Source organism: Pelodiscus sinensis, chromosome 1, assembly GCF_052426305.1.
Source record: "Pelodiscus sinensis isolate ZL-2025 chromosome 1, ASM5242630v1, whole genome shotgun sequence".
In the NCBI taxonomy this organism is placed as follows: domain Eukaryota; kingdom Metazoa; phylum Chordata; order Testudines; family Trionychidae; genus Pelodiscus; species Pelodiscus sinensis.
Genome location: NC_143052.1, coordinates 48,022,889 through 48,042,476, shown reverse-complemented (window position 1 = coordinate 48,042,476; position 19,588 = coordinate 48,022,889). Strand labels below are relative to the sequence as shown.

General features: G+C 40.3%; 1 protein-coding gene across 2 annotated transcripts in view; it reads left to right on the top strand.

Annotated features, from left to right (window-relative positions):
* Positions 1-17,892, top strand: part of TES (testin LIM domain protein) — a 42,923-nt gene extending 25,031 nt beyond the window's left edge. For both annotated transcript variants that reach the window (XM_006122535.5, XM_014573352.4), the window contains 5 exons: positions 6,692-6,944; positions 8,192-8,527; positions 11,935-12,150; positions 13,241-13,399; positions 15,679-17,892. In XM_006122535.5, the coding sequence (XP_006122597.3) occupies positions 6,692-6,944; positions 8,192-8,527; positions 11,935-12,150; positions 13,241-13,399; positions 15,679-15,870 (1,156 nt within the window). In that variant the 3' untranslated portion in view covers positions 15,871-17,892. The remainder of the gene's footprint in view (positions 1-6,691; positions 6,945-8,191; positions 8,528-11,934; positions 12,151-13,240; positions 13,400-15,678) is intronic.
* The last annotated feature ends 1,696 nt before the right edge of the window (positions 17,893-19,588 follow it).

The following is a 19,588-nucleotide window of genomic DNA, read 5'->3' as shown; positions in this document are numbered from 1 at the left end:
TAGCTTTTTCTGTTTGTTTTTTTCATTTCTGAACTTTTTATCACTGTCAGGATTTTACTTTTTAAGAGGTAGCTATATACAACACTATATAAAATAAAAACCTAAAGCCTATTAAAGTAAGGCAATGTGGAATCTACTAATCAAATTAAATGTAGAGTTAATTGATGAAAGAATCATTCCTGCAGGTTTTTGCCCACTCCTGGAAAGCAAGGAAAGTGTTGAAATGCATATCCCTATAAACTTGGCAAAACAGCCCTTCAAAAGGAAAAAACTTCATGCATTCTCTTACATTAATATTCTACAGCACTGGCTCTCAACTGGGGTGGGACCTGTGCAGCAGATTTCAGGGGTCCACCAAGACCAGCCTCAGGTAGCAGAACTCTACCCCTTGATTTGCCTCAGTAGGTAACCCTGCCTGGGTTGTGCTGGGGAGAGGGAGCAACCAAAAATTGCAGCATCACTGCAGAAGAAATATCTCTCCTGCCATCAGAAGGGGTTACCTCACAGTCATTGACTCCTGGATTAAGCAGTAGCACTGTTCTACCCGGCTACATTGGCACTTCAGGGTGCATGGCCAAATGGAAGGCAGAAAACAGGGCGAGCACATGTGACCCAGATACCCCGCCTCTCCCCCCCACGCACACACACACAGCCTCTGGTTGGAGATCTGCATGCAGGTTTATCTATTAAGGGGTCGGTAGGGAAAAGATTGAGAACTACAGGTAGTCCCCGGGTTACATGGATCCGACTTACATCGGATCCCTACTTACAAACGGGGTGAGGCAACCCCGCACTAGCTGCTTCCCCCCAGCACACCAGGGAGACGCGAAGCTAGTGCCCCCCCCCCCCCCCAGCAGACCAGGGAGACGGAGCGGCTTTTCTCAGCTGACACCTCAGCTTGAGAATAAAGGACTGAGGGAAGTGAGGTGTGGGAGAATAAAACTGAGCTCTGGAGAAATGTTTGGCTAGAGTTTCCCCTATAATATGTACCAGTTCCGACTTACATACAAATTCAACTTAAGAACAAACCTACAGTCCCTATCTTGTACGTAACCCGGGGACTGCCTGTATACTTCTCAACAGTATGGATACATATTTTCCCCTACAGGGGAGTCAACCATAATGTAGAATGGAGTCCCATAATGTAACCTTCTTCCAGGAATGTTCCGACAACTTTGAAATGCAGTGTGAGAATTAGCACTACTGTGTGAATACCAAAAGATGCTAATAGCCTGCCTAGATCACAAAAAGCTATTTGGGACCAATACTTTCTTCAAGGTCTATGCTCCAACCCTTTGTCCAGAGCTGTACCAGGAGCTGGGAAATATGGTGGCGTAAGCCAAATTTTGTACCTCATTGTACCTCATTTGTACCTCAAAGACTGGGGATGTTAGGATTTCCTTCAAGACCTTTTCCACTTAGCTTATCCAGAAACACCTCATCCAACATTTCATCTTGTTCTCTGGGATCAAAAAAAACTCTGTCACTCAATGTAACTTAATTAGGTAACTTGGCCATGGAACAACTACATACACAGATTGGCTGGGCCCAGGCATGGAGTTTACATATAGGGTTGCCAGGTGTCTGGTTTTCACCCGGACAGTCCGGTAATTGCATCTTCTGTCCGGTTTAAAAAAAACAAATGAAAAGAAAATACTGTATATTTTCCCCCTGCTGCATCTGGCATGGAGTGCAGAAATGTAAAGGCACAGCTCCCCCTTCCCCCCCTCCCCTTTTTTTTGTGCTCAACAAGTTTGGTCCCCCAGTCTTTTTTTGTGAAAGTATCTGACAACCCTATTTACATACAGGGTGATTCCACAATACAAAATCATAAACACTACATTGTTTATGTACATTTTTTTGTAGCTATGAACATCAATTCTTGAATGTAACTTGTTTGGGCATGTAGCAAAATTGTGCAAGGACCAGTTGCTTTGTCCTCACTTTATCTACATTTCAAGCTTATCAGTTCAGGGTGTTCCCATTTATTTAAATTAGCCTGAAAACTCTATCTCTAGCACGCACCCTTATTTACAATCTATCTTTGCGCTCAAATCAAGTTAAAAGCAAGTTTACTCATGCTCAGAAAGATCTATGCCTACAAGGAGAAGCAGCGTGAAGTACCTATTATTCCTTTACGCTGCGGGGTAAGAGCAAAAGAAGCAGTGAGGGACAAAAAGGTATCTTTTAAGAAGTGGAAGTCCAATCCTAGTGAGATAAATAGAAAGGAACATAAACACTGTCAAATCAAGTGTAAACATGTAATAAGAAAAGCAAAAAAAGATTTTGAGGAACAGCTATTCAAAAACTCAAAAAGAAATAACAAAATGTTTTTTAAGTACATTAGAAGCAGGAAGCCTGCTAAAAAGCCTGTGGGTCCCCTAGATGATCGAGCTATAAAAGGAGCAATCAAGGACGATAAAGCCAGTGCGGAGAAACTAAATGATTTCTTTGCTTCAGTCTTCACGGCTGAGGACGTTGGCGAGATTCCTGAATCTGCACCGTCCTTTGTGGGTGATGAATCTGAGGAACTGTCCCGGATTGAAGTGTCATTAGAGGAGGTTTTGGAACAAATAGAAAAACTTAATGTTAACAAATCTCCGGGACCGGATGGCATTCATCCAAGGGTTCTAAAAGAACTTAAATGGGAAATTGCTGAGCTATTATCTGTGGTTTGTAACCTATCCTTTAAATCGGCTTCCGTACCTAATGACTGGAAGGTAGCCAATATGACACCAATATTTAAAAAGGGCTCTAGAGGCGATCCTGGCAATTACAGACCGGTAAGTCTAACTTCAGTACCGGAAACAATAGTCGAAACAATAGTAAAGAATAAAATTGTGAAGCATGTAGAAGAACATAATTTGTTGGACAAAAGTCAACATGGTTTCTGTAAAGGGAAATCCTGTCTTACTAATCTGTTAGAGTTCTTTGAAGGGGTTAACAAACATGCGGACAAGGGGGATCCAGTGCGAACTACCATTACTCCTCATTTCACTAGGAAGCCTAGTCCGAACTACCTAGTCCGTGCCGCATGGCACGGAGTCCGCACTAGCGGACAATTAAAAATGGCGGCGCCCGGCTTTATGCAAATGAAGCCCAGGAAATTCAAATCCCGGGCTTCATTTGCAATTCCAGTTGCCTACATTATCACCCTAGTTCGAACGAGGGTGGTAGTGTAGACATTCCCTGAGTGAATGAGGGCGTGTAGCCAGACAGGAACCCCCCTGTAACATCCATCTTTGCTTGCCTGGAGCATACAGGGCACACAGAGCAGTAAAAGCCTCGAACAGAAGGCCCGGTTATGCAGGCTCAGTGACCATGAATGGCTGTAAACAGAGATATGCCAATTGCTGACCAAGAGGCTGCCAAGAAGTGCCCTTGACTGAAACCCATATTGATATGAACACACAGCCGTCCGCGGGAGGTGAATCTCTCGCCCAGTAAAAAAAATGTCTAGTACTCACAATATAGTTATCTCTCTTGCAAGTGTAAATTAAGTTGAAACTTGCTTGTAAGAACTGGCATCACAAAGACGGACCAGTACAATTTGGCATCTTAGATAAGAAAGAGGAAACGGGCCGCTATGGATATAAAGATGGGTCCAGCAGCACATTTACTCTGAGTGTCAATCTACCATCTATCTGCTGGTCGGGTTAGGTGTTTGACCTCCCGAGGTTCCACGGGGATGCCCATCTCGTATTCGTCTTTCCTAGGAATTGATGGACCGGCCCTGGCTTGACCCGCTGGAATCGAGAGGCACAGAAGGGGGTAAAAATTGTACCTGGATGTGGTCCTTTGTCTTAAGTATACACATAGACTTAGAGCTCTTTAAAGATTAAGCTGTCACTTGGTACCATTATTTCTATTTTCTATCTTTATTTTCTTTGTAACCATTTTTAAGATCTATATTTGCTAGCAGTTAAAAAATAGAGCAATAGTCATTGTAACCATATGATTTATAAGCTTCTTTAATAAACCTGTAACTGTTTAAGCTTTAACCTGACTCCTTCAGTTGCTGTAACAGAACAAAGCACAATTTAAAAGAACTTCAGCTGGTCATAAGGGACAGGTATAGGAAGAGTTTGGGCGTTTTGGATCGTGTCACTCCCAGGTGACAGATCCGTTGGGGCATCTCTCAGTCTTCCCTAGACTGACCGCTGCGAAGGGATCCTGTATGCTAGCAGCTGAAATCTGAGATGGAATAAGCTCTTCCTATAAATTTCTGGGGCGTCTGTCAGCCCTCCGCGACGGGACCCCGGTCCTAGCGGTAAAGGCACGGACGTTAAACCTTTTCTCAGTAACACACACACACACACAAACACTGCCCTGACTGTCGGCTGACAGGGTGGGGAAGAGCATGTGACAGAGGGAGGGCAGATGAGATGAATGGAGGGTTGGTCCAAGCCTTAGGGAAAGAATGGGACAAGTGTTTGGTTGTGTGCAATTAGAATATTAGCAACCCTAACTTGATTGAAAAGATTTACTGGCTTGAGGATTTAAACACCAGGCATGAGGGCACTGTTAACTGTTTTTCATTAGTTTCCTACAGAAAGATTGATTCTCTCATTGGTTTGTAATCGTTAAACCTATTTTGATCTGCAGCTAAATATAATCTTTGCCCTACATTTTGTGCTTCTTTTTATCAAAAAGGACAGAAGGACATGCTGCATCTGTGAACATTTAAGCAATATATTTTCTTTACTTACACTTACCCATTGTTAATTTTAAACATTTGATGACAATAGGGAATGTTGCACTTCTTAGTTACTAGGTTATTTTTCTTTCCTTATTATTTGCATCAAGCTCTTTTTGTATGGAAATTTGAATTCAATTAAATACACAACAGCATTTAAAATTTTATTAAATAAATGTATCTCTAATGTACAGGACACAAAGTATCATTTTATCAAAAAATGTTTTGCATTTAAAACTGCTTATTAAACAGCTGAAGTGTTATATGTGGCTATTATACGTCTAGACTTCAAGCCTCTTTCGAAAGGGGCAGTCTGGATGCTCTTTTTCGAAAAAGCACAGTTTGAATTACATAGCACCTTTTTTTGAAAGAGCACTTTTGAAAAAAAGATGTTTTTCCTTGTAAAAGGAGGTTTTCCCTGGTCAAAAAAACTGCCACGTTCTTTCGATTTATTTTCGAAAGAACGCGGCAGCAGTCTAGACGCAGGGGAAGGTTTTTTGAAAAAAGGCCATTTTTTTTGAAATATCCTGTAATCTAAACACACCTTGAGAGTTTATACATAAATTTGAAGGGAAAAACAAACTGCTTTCAGCTCCTTTAGTTTTGAATTAGTCATTGATTGGAACTATTTGAATACACTAAAATGAAAAAATATTCATTAAGCACCAGAAGAGGCTGCTGCTGTCTACAGCTGATTTAGCAGTTCAGGAAACTCTGGATCAGGACGGAGCTGAGCCAGTGACTTCCTCCAGTTCTGTGATGTAGGTTTCTTTAAAACTTCATATTGCTTACTATTTTTATTTTAAATATTTTTAATAGATTAGATTGCAGTGAACTTAGGCTTTAACATAGGTTGACATTTTTTCCCAAATTTGTTTTTAAATAGGCTTATTTTGAAGAATAATCGGATATTTGTTAAACCAACATTTTTAAAAAAAAAAACTCAATTAAAAACAATATTCATTTTAATCCATAATTGGTTAGTCAGTCAGAATGATGTATAAACTTCTAAAACTTTCCAGCTATTCAAGTATCTTGAGGTTTTTTCCTCTTCTTGGTTATTAAACTTCTCTGTGCTGTAAATGAGTTCTCTGATCACCTCAGTTTTCTTTGTCTTAGAGAGGTTGATAGAGTGCTGCTGTGGGTATGTTAATATAACTTTGGTCCCGAGCTGTAGCAGGGTGTTTGATCAGATGGCATACTTTATTTCAGTTTACTTTGTTTCATTCCAAAGTAGTAAACTTGAATTGCAGTGTTATAGTCTCTATCCCATTCCTGTGTCACTCATTTGTACTTGGTCACTGAGGACCCAGGGTTCAGAGTTCAATGTCTGTGAGTTCACCTCCCACTCCGAGGAGAAGGCCCCTTGCTTGCTTTGTCATCTGAGCACTTGCTCTGGCTGGGTGCCCTGCTATCTGCAATTCATCTCCACTGTGTATCTCACCAGTCACTTGTTTACTGGCTGCAAATCACCTTCTGCTGCTACCTGCTAGAGATGTAAAGACCCCATACTCTGAGTGCCCCTAACCCTCTGACTACCAGAAGCTGGGATTGGATGACAGGAGGTAGATCACTAGAGTAAATTGTCCTGTTTTGTTCATTCACTCTGAAGCATCTGGCACTTGCCATTCTCAGAAAACAGGATGCTGAGCTAGATGGACCATTGGTCTGAGTTAGTATATAGCCGTTCTTGTAATCTGTGTTTGTGGTATCTACTTCAAATATAGATTTTTATTTGTCCTCTTGAGCAAGTGTTTTAAAACAAAGCCAGGTATTGCAGTTATTAGTAACTTTGTAATAACAACCTCAGTGTGCAAATGCAATAAAAGGGGTGTGTGGAAACTGATAAAGAAATTACAACTTGAGGTTTATTTATAAAGAATGGGTCTTTTAAGAGCAAAGAAGATAACTACAGGAATTGTGGAAAACTTCTTTAGTTTCAGAGGCAGCCTGAAGTCAAGGTGCTAACTGCCTACATTTCTCCAAAATTTATAGAAAAATATGTCGAAACTGCAAATGTGGCCAAGAGGAACATGATGTCCTCACAAGCAACGAGGAAGATCGGAAAGTAGGGAAGCTCTTTGAAGATACAAAATACACAACCCTTATTGCAAAGCTGAAAACTGATGGGATTCCCATGTATAAACGCAACGTAATGATACTGACTAATCCGGTATCTGCCAAGAAGAATATATCCATCAATACTGTGACTTATGAATGGGCTCCCCCTGTTCAAAATCAGACCCTGGTAAGAAATGCAGAACTAGTAGTAACATTTTTACTGGAGTGTTTTTCTATGTTGGTGGTTGAAGGGGAGGCTGTGGAAATCAACTTAGTTAAAGGGTTAGTTTTTGTGGGTCTCGTATAGGATATCCTTGTTTATAGCTTTTAAAATGTCCAGATACTTTAAAACCTGATTCTCTCCTTCTCTTCCCCCTACCCTTCCACTTCCCAAATAAAAATGTTCTGCTATTCAGCCTGTCCCACCTATGTCTTCATACAAATTTCAGTATATTATAGTTTAATGCATACTGTCTGTGAGGTTTTTACTTCAGGAGTGTTGGGGAAGCAGCTGCGTTATTGCCTAATGCAGTGTTTAATCCTAATTATTAGACATGTGCCTTTAGTAATAGCAGCTAAGAGAATTTTCAAATGCCTAAATCTGTCCTTTTCTAGAAGGCCTGAAAGAAATTAGATGTACTATAAAAATACAATTTATGTCATTGTTTAAAGCAAAGGGAAACACTCTGAGCTACACATTTCTGTTACTGTATATGGTAAGAACAAGCTCAGTGTTGACATCTAAAGGAAGAGCTCTTTTCAGTTTGTTAGCAGCTCAACCAGATGAGACACTTGGATAGCCTTTTGAGGATTTTTATTTTACTTTTTAACTTGAATTGTTAACTTTATATACTGGAGTTCAATGTGATCCATATCTGTACATCCTGTCTTTATGGCCTGTCTCTCTGATAGGATGCAGTATCTTTTTTTCAATGACTTAAGTAAAATTACATATTTCAAGCCCTTCAGTACTTAGCATTCATTTACAGATTGTGTTTTTAGTTTTGTACCTTTTTTCCTGACGCTAAATCTCCCTCTTTTGCTTATCTGGTACTGAGCCTTGGGCAAGCTGCCTAATGCTTTTTTGGATTTGGTTTCTCCATCTGTATAATACTTAGCTACTTTACAGACATGTTGATGGTGTTTCAGAGTGCTATATAAATATTAAACGTTGGATTTATAACTTATGGGAGTTAATACCACAATTTTTAAATGTAGGGAACAATCCAGTTAGAAATGGGAATGTTTTCATAATGGGCACAAGTCAGTTAATCTACTGCATTCATCTTGAACTACTAAAATTTGGGAGTTTAATGTTTATACAGAAGATTTTGCAAGTGATGAATTTGACTGTTGTTGATTTTTAGCTACTTGCTTAAAAAGCTAGATTCCATAACTGAAGTGTCATCTTATATGTAATTCTTCCTGGTTTAGGCTAGGCAATATATGCAGATGCTTCCGAAGGAGAAACAACCTGTGGCTGGCTCAGAAGGCGCTCAGTATAGGAAGAAACAGTTGGCAAAGCAACTGCCTGCTCATGATCAGGATCCTTCGAAATGCCATGAGTTATCTCCTAATGAGGTGAAGCAGATGGAGCAATTTGTGAAGAAATACAAGAACGAGGCACTTGGTGTGGGGGATGTCAAGTTCCCTAATGAGGTGGAAGCTAAAGCCACTGACAAGAATAATGCAAATAATGGTGACAGAAGCACCTCAGCAGCTGTAGGGGCAATGGAGGACAAGTCAGCAAATCAAAAAGGATCCCAATATGTAAGTGTAAAAATAGCAGCCAGTAATATTAAAGCCTACAAGTGGACTGTTGTCGGATACCATTTAATCTACTATTTTAACCTACTGAGCTCGTACATTGGAGGCATTTGAAATATCCTTTGGTTGAAATGCAAGACTCTTGGTAATATTAAATAACTGCTTACAGCGAACACTTCTAAACTTTCTAACTATGTAGACAATTATACCTTATTCTGATAAGTAATGTAACAGTGTGGTTCTTAATGAGGTGATTGTAGATGGGAATAATGTTCTTTATGCTATAAACTAATTTCCTAAGGGGAAGAAATGTTCTTAGTAACCTGTTTCCTTTGTCCTCTTGCTGGGGAGAAATTTGCTGGGAGGTTTGTTTGTTTTGGTTTGTTTTGGGTTTTTTTAAACCTAGAACCAAAATATTATATATTCCGAACAAAGTAGTTTCCTCACCAGTCAGACTGTATAACTGATATTTTGACTAGTCAGATGTTGATATTGAGAACCACATTTTCTTTGTCTGCTATTATCTTCAGTTCTGTGCAATGTTTAGGGGATGGCATTAAATTCCCAGTATTGGTAGTATATTGTCTCAACAAGGATATGAATAAGATCTCTTAGTGGACTGTTCCACAAAAATGCAGCAAATAAATACTACCTCTTGTGTTCCTTTGTATTCTTATGCTCTGCCCCAGACTTCCCCAAGTCACCCGCTGCTGAAACTGACCAGCGGCTGACTCCTGGAAGCCCAGGGCAGAGCAGTTCCAATTGTCCAGCTGCCTGGAGCACTTCCAGGTTCCAGGTGATGCCGGACAAGCAGGAGTGCCGGACCACTGGATGCCGGACAACTGGAGTTTTACTGTACAAGCCTTTTTTAGCCGTACTTGCTTTGTTATGATTAAAGGTTGCAAACTCCAGCTGGGTGTAAATATAAAGAAGTGCAGTTTAGCTAGCAAGCTAGACTCAACCGCAGGTGACTTGTTACCAGAAATTAAGAATTCATCTTTTACTACTTATTTATTTTCTTCTCCCTGAACAGCATTGCTCTTGGGTTGTGAAGAGTGGATAGACTGTGGAATTCATATTATTCACATGAACTATTAACAAGGAACTCTTTCTTCAGAGCATCTTGGGCGGGGGGTAATAGATGGATGGTATTGGGCTGAATGGGGAAGGAATCTGTAATTTTAGAGTTCATTTTATATATGTGCATCATAATATTTATTCTTAACATTAGGCAAGATTCTGTAGTTTGTTGTCCAGTTTTTAATTTAAGTGTGCACTGATGCAGTTAAGGAACTTTATGTGACCATCTTTACTATCCTTACCTTCTGCAACAAACTTAAATATTGAAAACTACTTTTTGAAATAAATAGCAGAATTGCTATTGCAATAATGGTTGCTACCACTGCAAGCTAAAATAATGTGCCCACGTGTAGCAAATCACCTATTATGGTGAAATTAAGCTAAAATACAACAAGATATTGCCATGCACTCTGTACCTTCTTGGGTGATACTGCAGCAACAATATCTTTCCTGTTTAAAAAAAAAAAATCCCATGTGCAAAGTGTGATACCTCACAAGACACCCTAATGACAAACTGGTCTGAATTGCATTTGATCAAGGGGAACATCGTTCACAACCCCCTATGGAGGAACATTTATAGAAAATTCACTCCTGCCAGTTCTCTCCCATTTAAATCTTCTAGGAGGGTATAAGCTAAAGCACTTGAGTATAGATGATTTGCCCTAGTAAGAAGGGGGCAAATAGTGACATTGGACATTTGAGACCCATATATATATATGTATGTATTTCCAAACTGAATACAAGGGGGGAGTTGGGACTCTCCCAGTAAAAGTAAAAATTAGGTTTTGTCAAGGTGTCAGGACACACTCAAATCGCTCTCTCACTCACATTTATATGTTTTTCCTGCCAGGCAACAAAATAAGGTGATCAAGCTCTCATGCAATGATGTCGTCACACTGTCACACTCTCTGACTGCTTGGCAAGCGTAGTGAGCACAGGGCTCAGCCCACTAGTATTTTCATTACAATTATTTTTTTGTTTTGCTATAAATAAAAAGTCTTGTAGAGCAGGAACATTGGATAGTCGGGGTTCCATGAATTGAACTTTTATGTCTTGTGGAAAAAAATCTTGTGTGGACAATGCCCCTTCTTTATCTCACAAGGCTAGAGAGTTACAGGGGAGATGGAGGACCTGCTCTAGCTCAGGTTGAAACTAATTGGAGCCAACTAGAAGTTTTTTTCCTATGGGAGCATAAGCAGGCCTGAAGTAAGGAGATGAGCTAAAAAAATATTTACCTCTTCCACTACTTTCCCCTCCAACAGTTTCTTTGTTATCCAGGCTCTCCCATTCATGTACACTTCCAGGAGATATTTTATTTGAAAGGAGTGAAAAGCACAGTAGCCTATTTTGTTTTTGACTAAAGTTTTGTAAAAAATTGAAAGAAAACAGAATATGGGGATCACAGTAGCTAGTCAATAGAGAGTTGCATAGTCAACGCTATTGGAGGAAGGAAAAAAGATACAAAGTAAGACAAAATCAATCAGTGCATCAAATGTACAAGTGATAAATAAACTAAATAGCATGTAGAGTCTCTGCTCTCCACCTGGCAGACAAAACCACTTCTGTATAGAATATAAATATTAGTACAACACTATCCCTAAACTTCTTGGAACCTATTTGTAATGTGATCGTGTTTATACTTTTCTCTTCCTTCCCCCTGCCCAAAGATAGATAATTGGACAACAGCCATGAATGGCTCAGTAGAATAGGAGGGTAGGCTTAACACAAAGATTTTTGAAATAGGAACAATACCGGCATTTAATGTTTGGCAGACACAGCTACTATTTCAGAATTTCTTCTCAATACTTAAAAGTATCTGGCCTTATTCTTATTTCATGGAATCCAATTTTATTTCAGCAACTGCTGGTTTCACTAGTTCCCTCAGTGTAGCCAAGAGTTGGAACACAAAATAATACTAATGGGAGAATGGTCAGGCACCTCTTGTTTGCTGTTCTTGACTCTGCTCAGATTCTAAGGCAAAAAGCACTGTGATCATTTAGTCTAGCCTCCTGTATGACACAGCCTATAGAACTCCTGTAGTAACATGCACTTAATTCACTTTCATACTGTTCCATGAACCATGTGAAATTTTCTTGTACTCTGTCCAGTTCCAGTGGATGAATGTCCACCACCTAGTTAATTTGCATTCTTGTATTATTGCTTAATTAAACCTGGGATTAAATTTACTAACCTTGACCTTGGGAGTAACTTCACCTCCTTAGGAAGGTTAGGAAGTTAGGATTTACTGAAATATAAAATGAGGCTATATAAATATATCTATAAAAAAACCAACATTTATATCTGACTTAATTTGGATGGCTTCATTCTAGTCCTGCTTCTGCTGCAAACTAAATATGAAAGAAGGGGATCCAGCTGTTTATGCTGAGCGTGCTGGATATGACAAACTGTGGCACCCTGCTTGTTTTGTCTGCTGCACCTGTAGTGAACTCCTTGTGGACATGATCTACTTCTGGAAGAGCGGAAAGCTATATTGTGGAAGACATTACTGTGACAGCGAGAAACCCCGATGTGCTGGATGTGATGAGGTAGCCCCATAGTGTGCATATTTGGAATATATATTTATTTTTTTTACTGTGATCCAGTTCTTCCTTTTGATTCTGAAAGTAATTGAATTTGAACAAAACGGTGACATACAAAGTGTTGAATGATACATTTTAATCAACTAAATAAGAGATGACTTATGTGGAATACAATGTAGTTAGCTTGGCCTTGTTTAAGTCTTTCTGGCTAAGGACAGTAGGTGGAATGCCCTGTGAATTATACAAATATCTTAATGAAAAATGCAGAGATTATACTGATCAGTGCCATTGGACCCTACTGTGTTAACAATCATTAGAATGTCTCCAAAACAAAGCCAACTAAATGTAATTTTAAACGTGCATGTTAATAGTAAGCATGTTAAATATTGGTTAATTGAATAATCAATTAAGTGATCATTTATGAGGTTACTCGACTATTCTATAGTCCCCCGAGGTGGGGCTGGCAGCCAGTGCACTCCTGGCCCCACTCCCAGGGAGACCCTGCCATCCCACGCTGCTGCCTCTGTATCAGAGGCAGCAGTGCAGGGTGGCAGGCGGGAGCCAGTCCTTGAGGGGAGCCAGTTTAAAAGTTAGCTCCCCATAAATACTGGCTTCCACCTGCTGCCTCTGATACAGAGGCAGCAGCATGGGGTGGCAGCAGTTCCTGTCCGGTGGGCGGAAAGTGGGGGTGGACTCCGAGCTCCCAGACCTGGCATGAGCTGGAACTGAGTCGTGCTGCTTGCCTGCCTGGCTCCTAATACACTTTAAATGCAGAGTCACAGCAGGGATAGGTCCTGGACCCATTGCAAGCCAGGCTGCTGGCCAGACTGCTAAAATATTTACTTGTAGGTGGGGAAGAGGGAAAGAATGCAGGTAGTCAATAACATTGTCTATAGCATTAACTGATAAGCTTTTGCTTATCAGTTAATTGACTACACTATTACATCCCTAGTTTATAGGAACAATCTGGATTCATAAACAGTGGAATCAGCTCACCAATTTTCGAAACATGGCAATGTTTCTTGGTAGTGGTATAAAGATTCCTAGACAGAAATACTGTTCAAATGATACAATTCTGGTGTTTTTCCCTCCATAGCTGATATTCAGCAATGAATATACTCAAGCAGAGGGTCAAAGTTGGCATCTGAAACACTTTTGCTGCTTTGATTGTGACTGCGTCTTGGCTGGGGAAATCTATGTCATGGTAAATGACAAGCCTGTCTGCAAACCATGCTACGTGAAGAATCATGCTGTGGTAAGATATTTGAAGTGAGCTTGATCTGTCAGAAATAGGGAGCACAACATCATATGACACTACAGAATGCTATCACATTCTCATCCATACTAAGTATGACTTGTTTCCGTTTGTTGAAGTCAATCAATTGTTTTCTACTTTCACTTGATACTGAAACAATTTTCTAATGTGTGTGTGTATATATAGAAGCAGATTAAAAGACTGCAATCAGTTAACCTACTAGACAACTGAGAGCATTTAGTGTGTAAACTTGAACCAAGACTACTTAGAAACAAAGATTTTAAATTGGGATGATGATGGCTTTGTAAGTGACATAATATCTCTTTTACTGTATCAGTTTCTGTTGGTGAGGAGAGACAAACTTTTGAGCTTTCACAGAGTTCTTCTTCAGGTCTGGGAAATATATTTAGCTTTGGCGCTCTGAGTACCTTTCCCAGACCTGAAGATCTTTGTAAACTCAAAAGCTTGTGTCTCACCAACAAAAGCCGATCCAGTAAAATATATTACCTCGTCCACTTGGTCTGTTTTTTTCCTGTGACCAACACAGCTACAACAACACTGATTACAATAATGATGACTTATTTAGCTTAACGGGCTAGGAGGATAGCTTTAAGGTGTAGGAGACATTAATCCATTTTGCTAATGTAAAGCAGTGCTGCTACCATTTTCCCACCTTTAACTGTCAGTTTCTTCACAACACCATCAGGGGTTTTTATATCAGACTTCATCACTACTTTTCAAGTCTTACCAGTTACACATAAAGTAATAGTGCACATCCATCATGAAACAGGAAGTGAGTGTGGTCTAGTGGGAAGAGCAAGAGTTGGGGTTTTGACTTTCACTTTGTAGTTTTGGCAGTAACTTTAACCACACATATTAGTTAACATTGGTCTATTCATCTGTTAAAGGACTAGAACATCTACTGTAGGTATGTTGACAATTAATTGATGAGATCCACACTAGGAATGCTATAAGCATTGTTAATGCTTTTCATTCAGGGGTGTCTTTTTTTCTATAGGCTTAGTCCTGCAATCACTGATGTGAATGATTGTTTTTGTTGAGGGCAAGAACAGCCCCTAAATTATGTATGAGCATAAATTATAAGATTTTTCTCTATATATTACCAAGAATTTAAAATCTCCCTTTTTACATAGTTCCTGAATTGCCTTGGAGTTTAAGATTTTTCTTTCAACTCCTTGAATACAAGGTCTAGGCATGATACATATAATGCTTCATTAGAACCTCAGTTACAAACACTCAGGAAATGGAGGTTGTTCATAATTGAAATGTTTGCAACTCTGAATAAAACATTATGGTGGTTCTTTCAAAAGTTTACAACTGAACATTAACTTGGTACAACTCCAGAGCTGTACCATCAGAAGACAAATGCTGCTTTTAACCATCTTAATTTAAATTGAAACAAGCACTGAAACAGTTTCCTTACTTATTCAAATCTTTTTCTAAACACTTCCTTTATTTTTGTTATCAGTTTACTTAACACAGAACTGTGCAGTATTTACCCTTTTTTGGGGGGGAAGAGGGATGTACTGCTGCCTGATTGTATTTCCAGTTCCAAATAAATAGAACCCTGCAAGTCCGTGGCTGTCCGCTTTATAACCACAGGTATCTGCATCTGTGTATGTAGGTGCAAATATCCAAGTAATTTTTGTAAACGCAGATACTAATTTTGTATCTAGAGCCCTGCACATTTGCTAATATCTATCTAAGGGTATGTCTACACAGCAAAGTTATTTCGAAATAACAGCCCTTATTTCGAAAAAACTTTACTAGGGTCTACACAGCCAAACCGCTATTTCGAAATTAAATCAAAATAGCAGAGCGCTTATTTCGAATTTGGTAAACTTCATTCTTCAAGGAATAATGCCAAATTCAAAATAGCTAATTTGAAATAAGCTCTGTGTAGATGCTTATTCAGAATAGCGGGCCTCCAGCCCTTCCCAAGGTGCTCTGGTGGCCACTCTGGGCATAATCAGGAAAACTTCCTCTCCTCTCCCCCAGCCCTGGAGCCCTTAAAGGGGTAGCTTCTTGCCACAGTGCCTGTGCCAGCACCAGGCCTGCCAGCACAGAGCCAGCAGTCACTGCCTCTGACTCAGTGGCCCCATCATGAGCCAGGCAGCCAGTGCCAGCCAGCCCTCCACTGCTCCCCAGGCCCAGTTCCCCAGCTCCCATGCCCTCTTCCACCATTGGTTAGCTTCTACCTCTTCCTGAAACTGGAGAGAGAATGTGTTTATAATTAGATTGCTATTTTCACTCATCAGGTCTGCCAAGGCTGTCATAATGCTATTGATCCAGAAGTTCAACGTGTAACCTACAACAACTTCAACTGGCATGCCACAACAGAATGCTTCCTGTGTTCCTGTTGTAGCAAGAGTCTAATTGGCCAGAAATTCATGCCAATAGAAGGAATGGTCTTCTGCTCAGTAGAATGTAAGAAAAAGATGATGTCTTAAAAGGGGGAACATGTACATGAAACTAAGTATCACCATGTTTCAAAGTCACTGCATTTCTAATGTAATATGCGGGCATTTACAAATATTTGGCATATTCCCAAAGACTCTGAATAATCAAGAAACTTGCTCTGTAACATTCTTTTTTTTAACTATTAGTGATACTTTGTGAAAGTTTCATATTTCTATATTCTTTATAGTATTGCTTTTAAGCACTTAATGCTAAACTTTTTCATATCCCAGAAATGTAGAAAAATGTGATCAGAGCTACATATCTTAAGCAATCTCTTAAGCAAAAGGATAGAAAACCATCTACAGGTTGGACCTCCCTGGCATAGCACCATTGGGACCTGACCAGTCCTGGATGAGGGATTCTGCCAGATCAGGGGAGGTCATATCTGGCTCCCCAGCTACCGGCTCACCCCAGCCCTGGACCAGCCTCCTGGCTGACTCCCCCTTACCACCAGCCTTGATGCCCTGCCAGTCCTCCCACGCCCTTCCCTGCTATTCTGGGCAGCCCAGCTGCAGCCCAGTTCCCTATGCGCTGGGTCCTGGCCCCGCTGGGCAGCCCCTCTGGGTTGTGCCTTGCTGCCTAGATGTGGCACACCAGGTAGCCCAGCTTTCGGGGAGATGGGCAGCCCAGCTGCCAGTCCTCCACCGGGTGTCTCTGCTCCTGAAACATTCATGGTCCTGCCAGATAATGGATGTTGCCAGATTGAGGAATCCCAAACAACAGGGGGTTCAACCTGTAGAACTAACAGAGTGTATTTCCTTGCCTGGGGCTATTTGTTTCTGAGGGTGGGTCTAGACTACATCCCTCTTCTCAAAAAAGGGATGTAAATTAGACACTTCAAAATTGCAAATGAAGCCGGGATTTAAATTTCCCGTGCTTCATTTGCATAATGGCGGCCGCAGTTTTTTCTAAACGTGGCTTTTCGATAGAAAAATGGCAGTTTAGGCGGGGATCTTTTGAAAATAAAACCCTTTTTCAAAAGATCCTGTACTCCTCAAAAAATGGGGTTTACAGTATCTTTCAAAAAAGGATTTTATTTTCAAAAGATCCCCATCTAAACTGCCATTTTTCTATTGAAAAGCCACATTTCGAAAAAACCACGGCCACCTCTACGCAATGAAGCGTGGGAAGTTTAAATCCCGGCTTAATTTGTAATTTTGAAGTGTCTAATTTACATCCCTTTTTCAAAAAAGGGATGTAGTTTAGACACAGCCTACAAGAGATATATAGAGGTTTCTCATTTCAGTTAGTGATAAATTAATGTAACAGATTTTAAAGTATTCCTGCTTTCATCATACACTTTGATAAGGCCACACATTTTGTCTGAAGTGAAAACACACCCAAATTTACAGAACACCTTGATAAAAGTAGAATGCAACCTGTCACTTAATCTTCTTAATGTATGGTCCTTGGAAACAACTTCATTTTTTAGTAGCTGCACATGAAAACTAAAGAAAACGGTTGTCAAGCTGGAATTATATGAGTGAGCCTTCACTCTGTTAGTTCAAAAAGATTAGGCCATTGGCTGTTGGGCATATCCTTTCTCCTCTGTAAAGAATTCTAAACTGGCTTTTCCAGTATTTATGAATTCTTTTTCCTAACGTGCAATTTATCAAGGGGTATGGCACAGAGTGACGTATCTATTTTATTCTGAGGATCTAGCATTCCACAAAAGGTGAAGGACTTTTGAGTGATCTGAAGTTTTTCAGTATTTGAACCAAAAAACTTTACAGCTGCATACAAACTTTACTTATTTTAAATTTCAGAATGGATTAACTTTGTGATTATTCTGGGGAGTGATCGGATGGGGTGTGGAACTATCGTTACATTTGATTACTTTCTAAGAATAACAGTTCTGTGCTGATATTTCTTAATCTGTGTAATACAGGTGCCAAATGTAAAGAACTATGCAAACTTCAATTTTAGCTCTTTAAGAATTTCACATAGCTATGTGTGTATCAATGCTCACAAATAAAAAAGCTTACAAATAAAGTTGCATAATTTTTATTCCACTCTTTTAGTTGGTGTAATTGTGCTTTTATTGCAGCAGGGGGAGTTAATGTCAAGGACAAAGAATAGTCTTATTTGTACTGTTCTGGAGACAGTACTTGTTCACGTTGTCTTTTTATGCATTTTAGAATACAAAAGGGAAAGGCGTGTTCAAATCATGTACTGATCATGATCTTCATATACATTTATACAACTGTTCAAATACCTCTAGTTCCAATTTTGCATCAAAGGTCTTGTGTCTAAGGCATAGGACTGGGAACCTTGAGGGCTGTAACTTGTCTTACTGATATGCAAGAACAGCAAAAGAGCACTAAAGCTTGAGATCCTATGAGTATGCTGCAAAATAATACTGTTGGAACTACATGAACAATAATTAATTTAATAGTACAGTCTAGCAGGATTCAAACATAGGTTCCCTGGACTCTTTGTTAGTGCAACCTTCTCCTTAGGCTCAAGACATCTTAACAGCCAAAAGGGGCATAGGTAAAGGTCATGTCCCTGAACCTGTACCACAATGGATTATGATTTTGAACGTTAAACTGTAGCTGGCTGGGAAACCTCCAAGGACAATAAGTGTGCTGTAGGAAGTGGTGAGAGCGATTCTATAAACAGCTCTTTGAATTAGCACTGAACTTGTTGGTTGGTTGGTTGGTTTAAAAAAAAAAGTCAAACATCCCAGAGGTGGCTGGTTACAGTCATGATTAAGAGATATAATTTTGCCCCTTGAACCTTATAGATAGCATTGTGTGTCGGTTTAGACCAAACTGAGGCAATGCATGCTCATCATCTCAATGAGTGACTAACCAAGAGTTCTCGAGTCAATTACTTTTTCTAATGAAATGAGTCAAGCCAAAGCTCAGTGTTTTGTAGTAATGACCTCATTGCTTTTTGAAGCAGGCTAGCCTGGCTTTCTTCTTTAGCTAGCATAAACGCATGTTACTCCCTGTCTCTCTCTGCTTTATGTTCCTATAATGCCCATGTCCTCCTGGACCCCAGGTGCTTGCAAAGCAACAGTTGGTCTACCTCCATGTTAGCAGTTTGGGTATGTCTGCACAGCACAGAAAAACCCATGTCTGGCCTGTGACAGCGGACTAGGGTTCAGGCTGCAGGGCTATTTTCACCTGCAGAGTGGGAGGGACCTAGAGCTCGGGCTCCAGCCTGGGTCTGGAAATATACAGGGCAATTAAAGAACTACACAACTTGAGCTCCCTGAGTTTTTCTGTGTAGCCCTATCCTTTGTTGCATTCAGGGCTGAATTAAATTGAGCTGAGGCACCACTACCACAGGGTTCAACTGCCCTGGCTCCTCTCCTTCAGAGCCCCTCACCCATTCCCCCATTTTGGTGAACAAAGACTTAGCCTCAGTTATTTATATCATTGTTGCCTCTCAAATGAACAATGGTAACATGCTATACTTGAGCATGATGCTTGAAGCACTTAGGTAACTGCGAGCAGTGAAAATCCACTGCACTTCATCATCTCAGTAACACAGGCTATCACGAGCACATCACACCTGTCCCACGTAGGGATGTGAATGGGTAACCAGTTACCTGGAAGCAGCCCCTCATCTGGGGCCTGCTGCAGGCCGGGGACTGCTCAGCCCCACCTGGCCCCTGCATGATGCTGGAATCCTGCCCCATGTGAGGCTGGGAGCAGGAGCTGGGCTGGAATGGTCTCCTGCCTGGGATCCTGCTTAGGT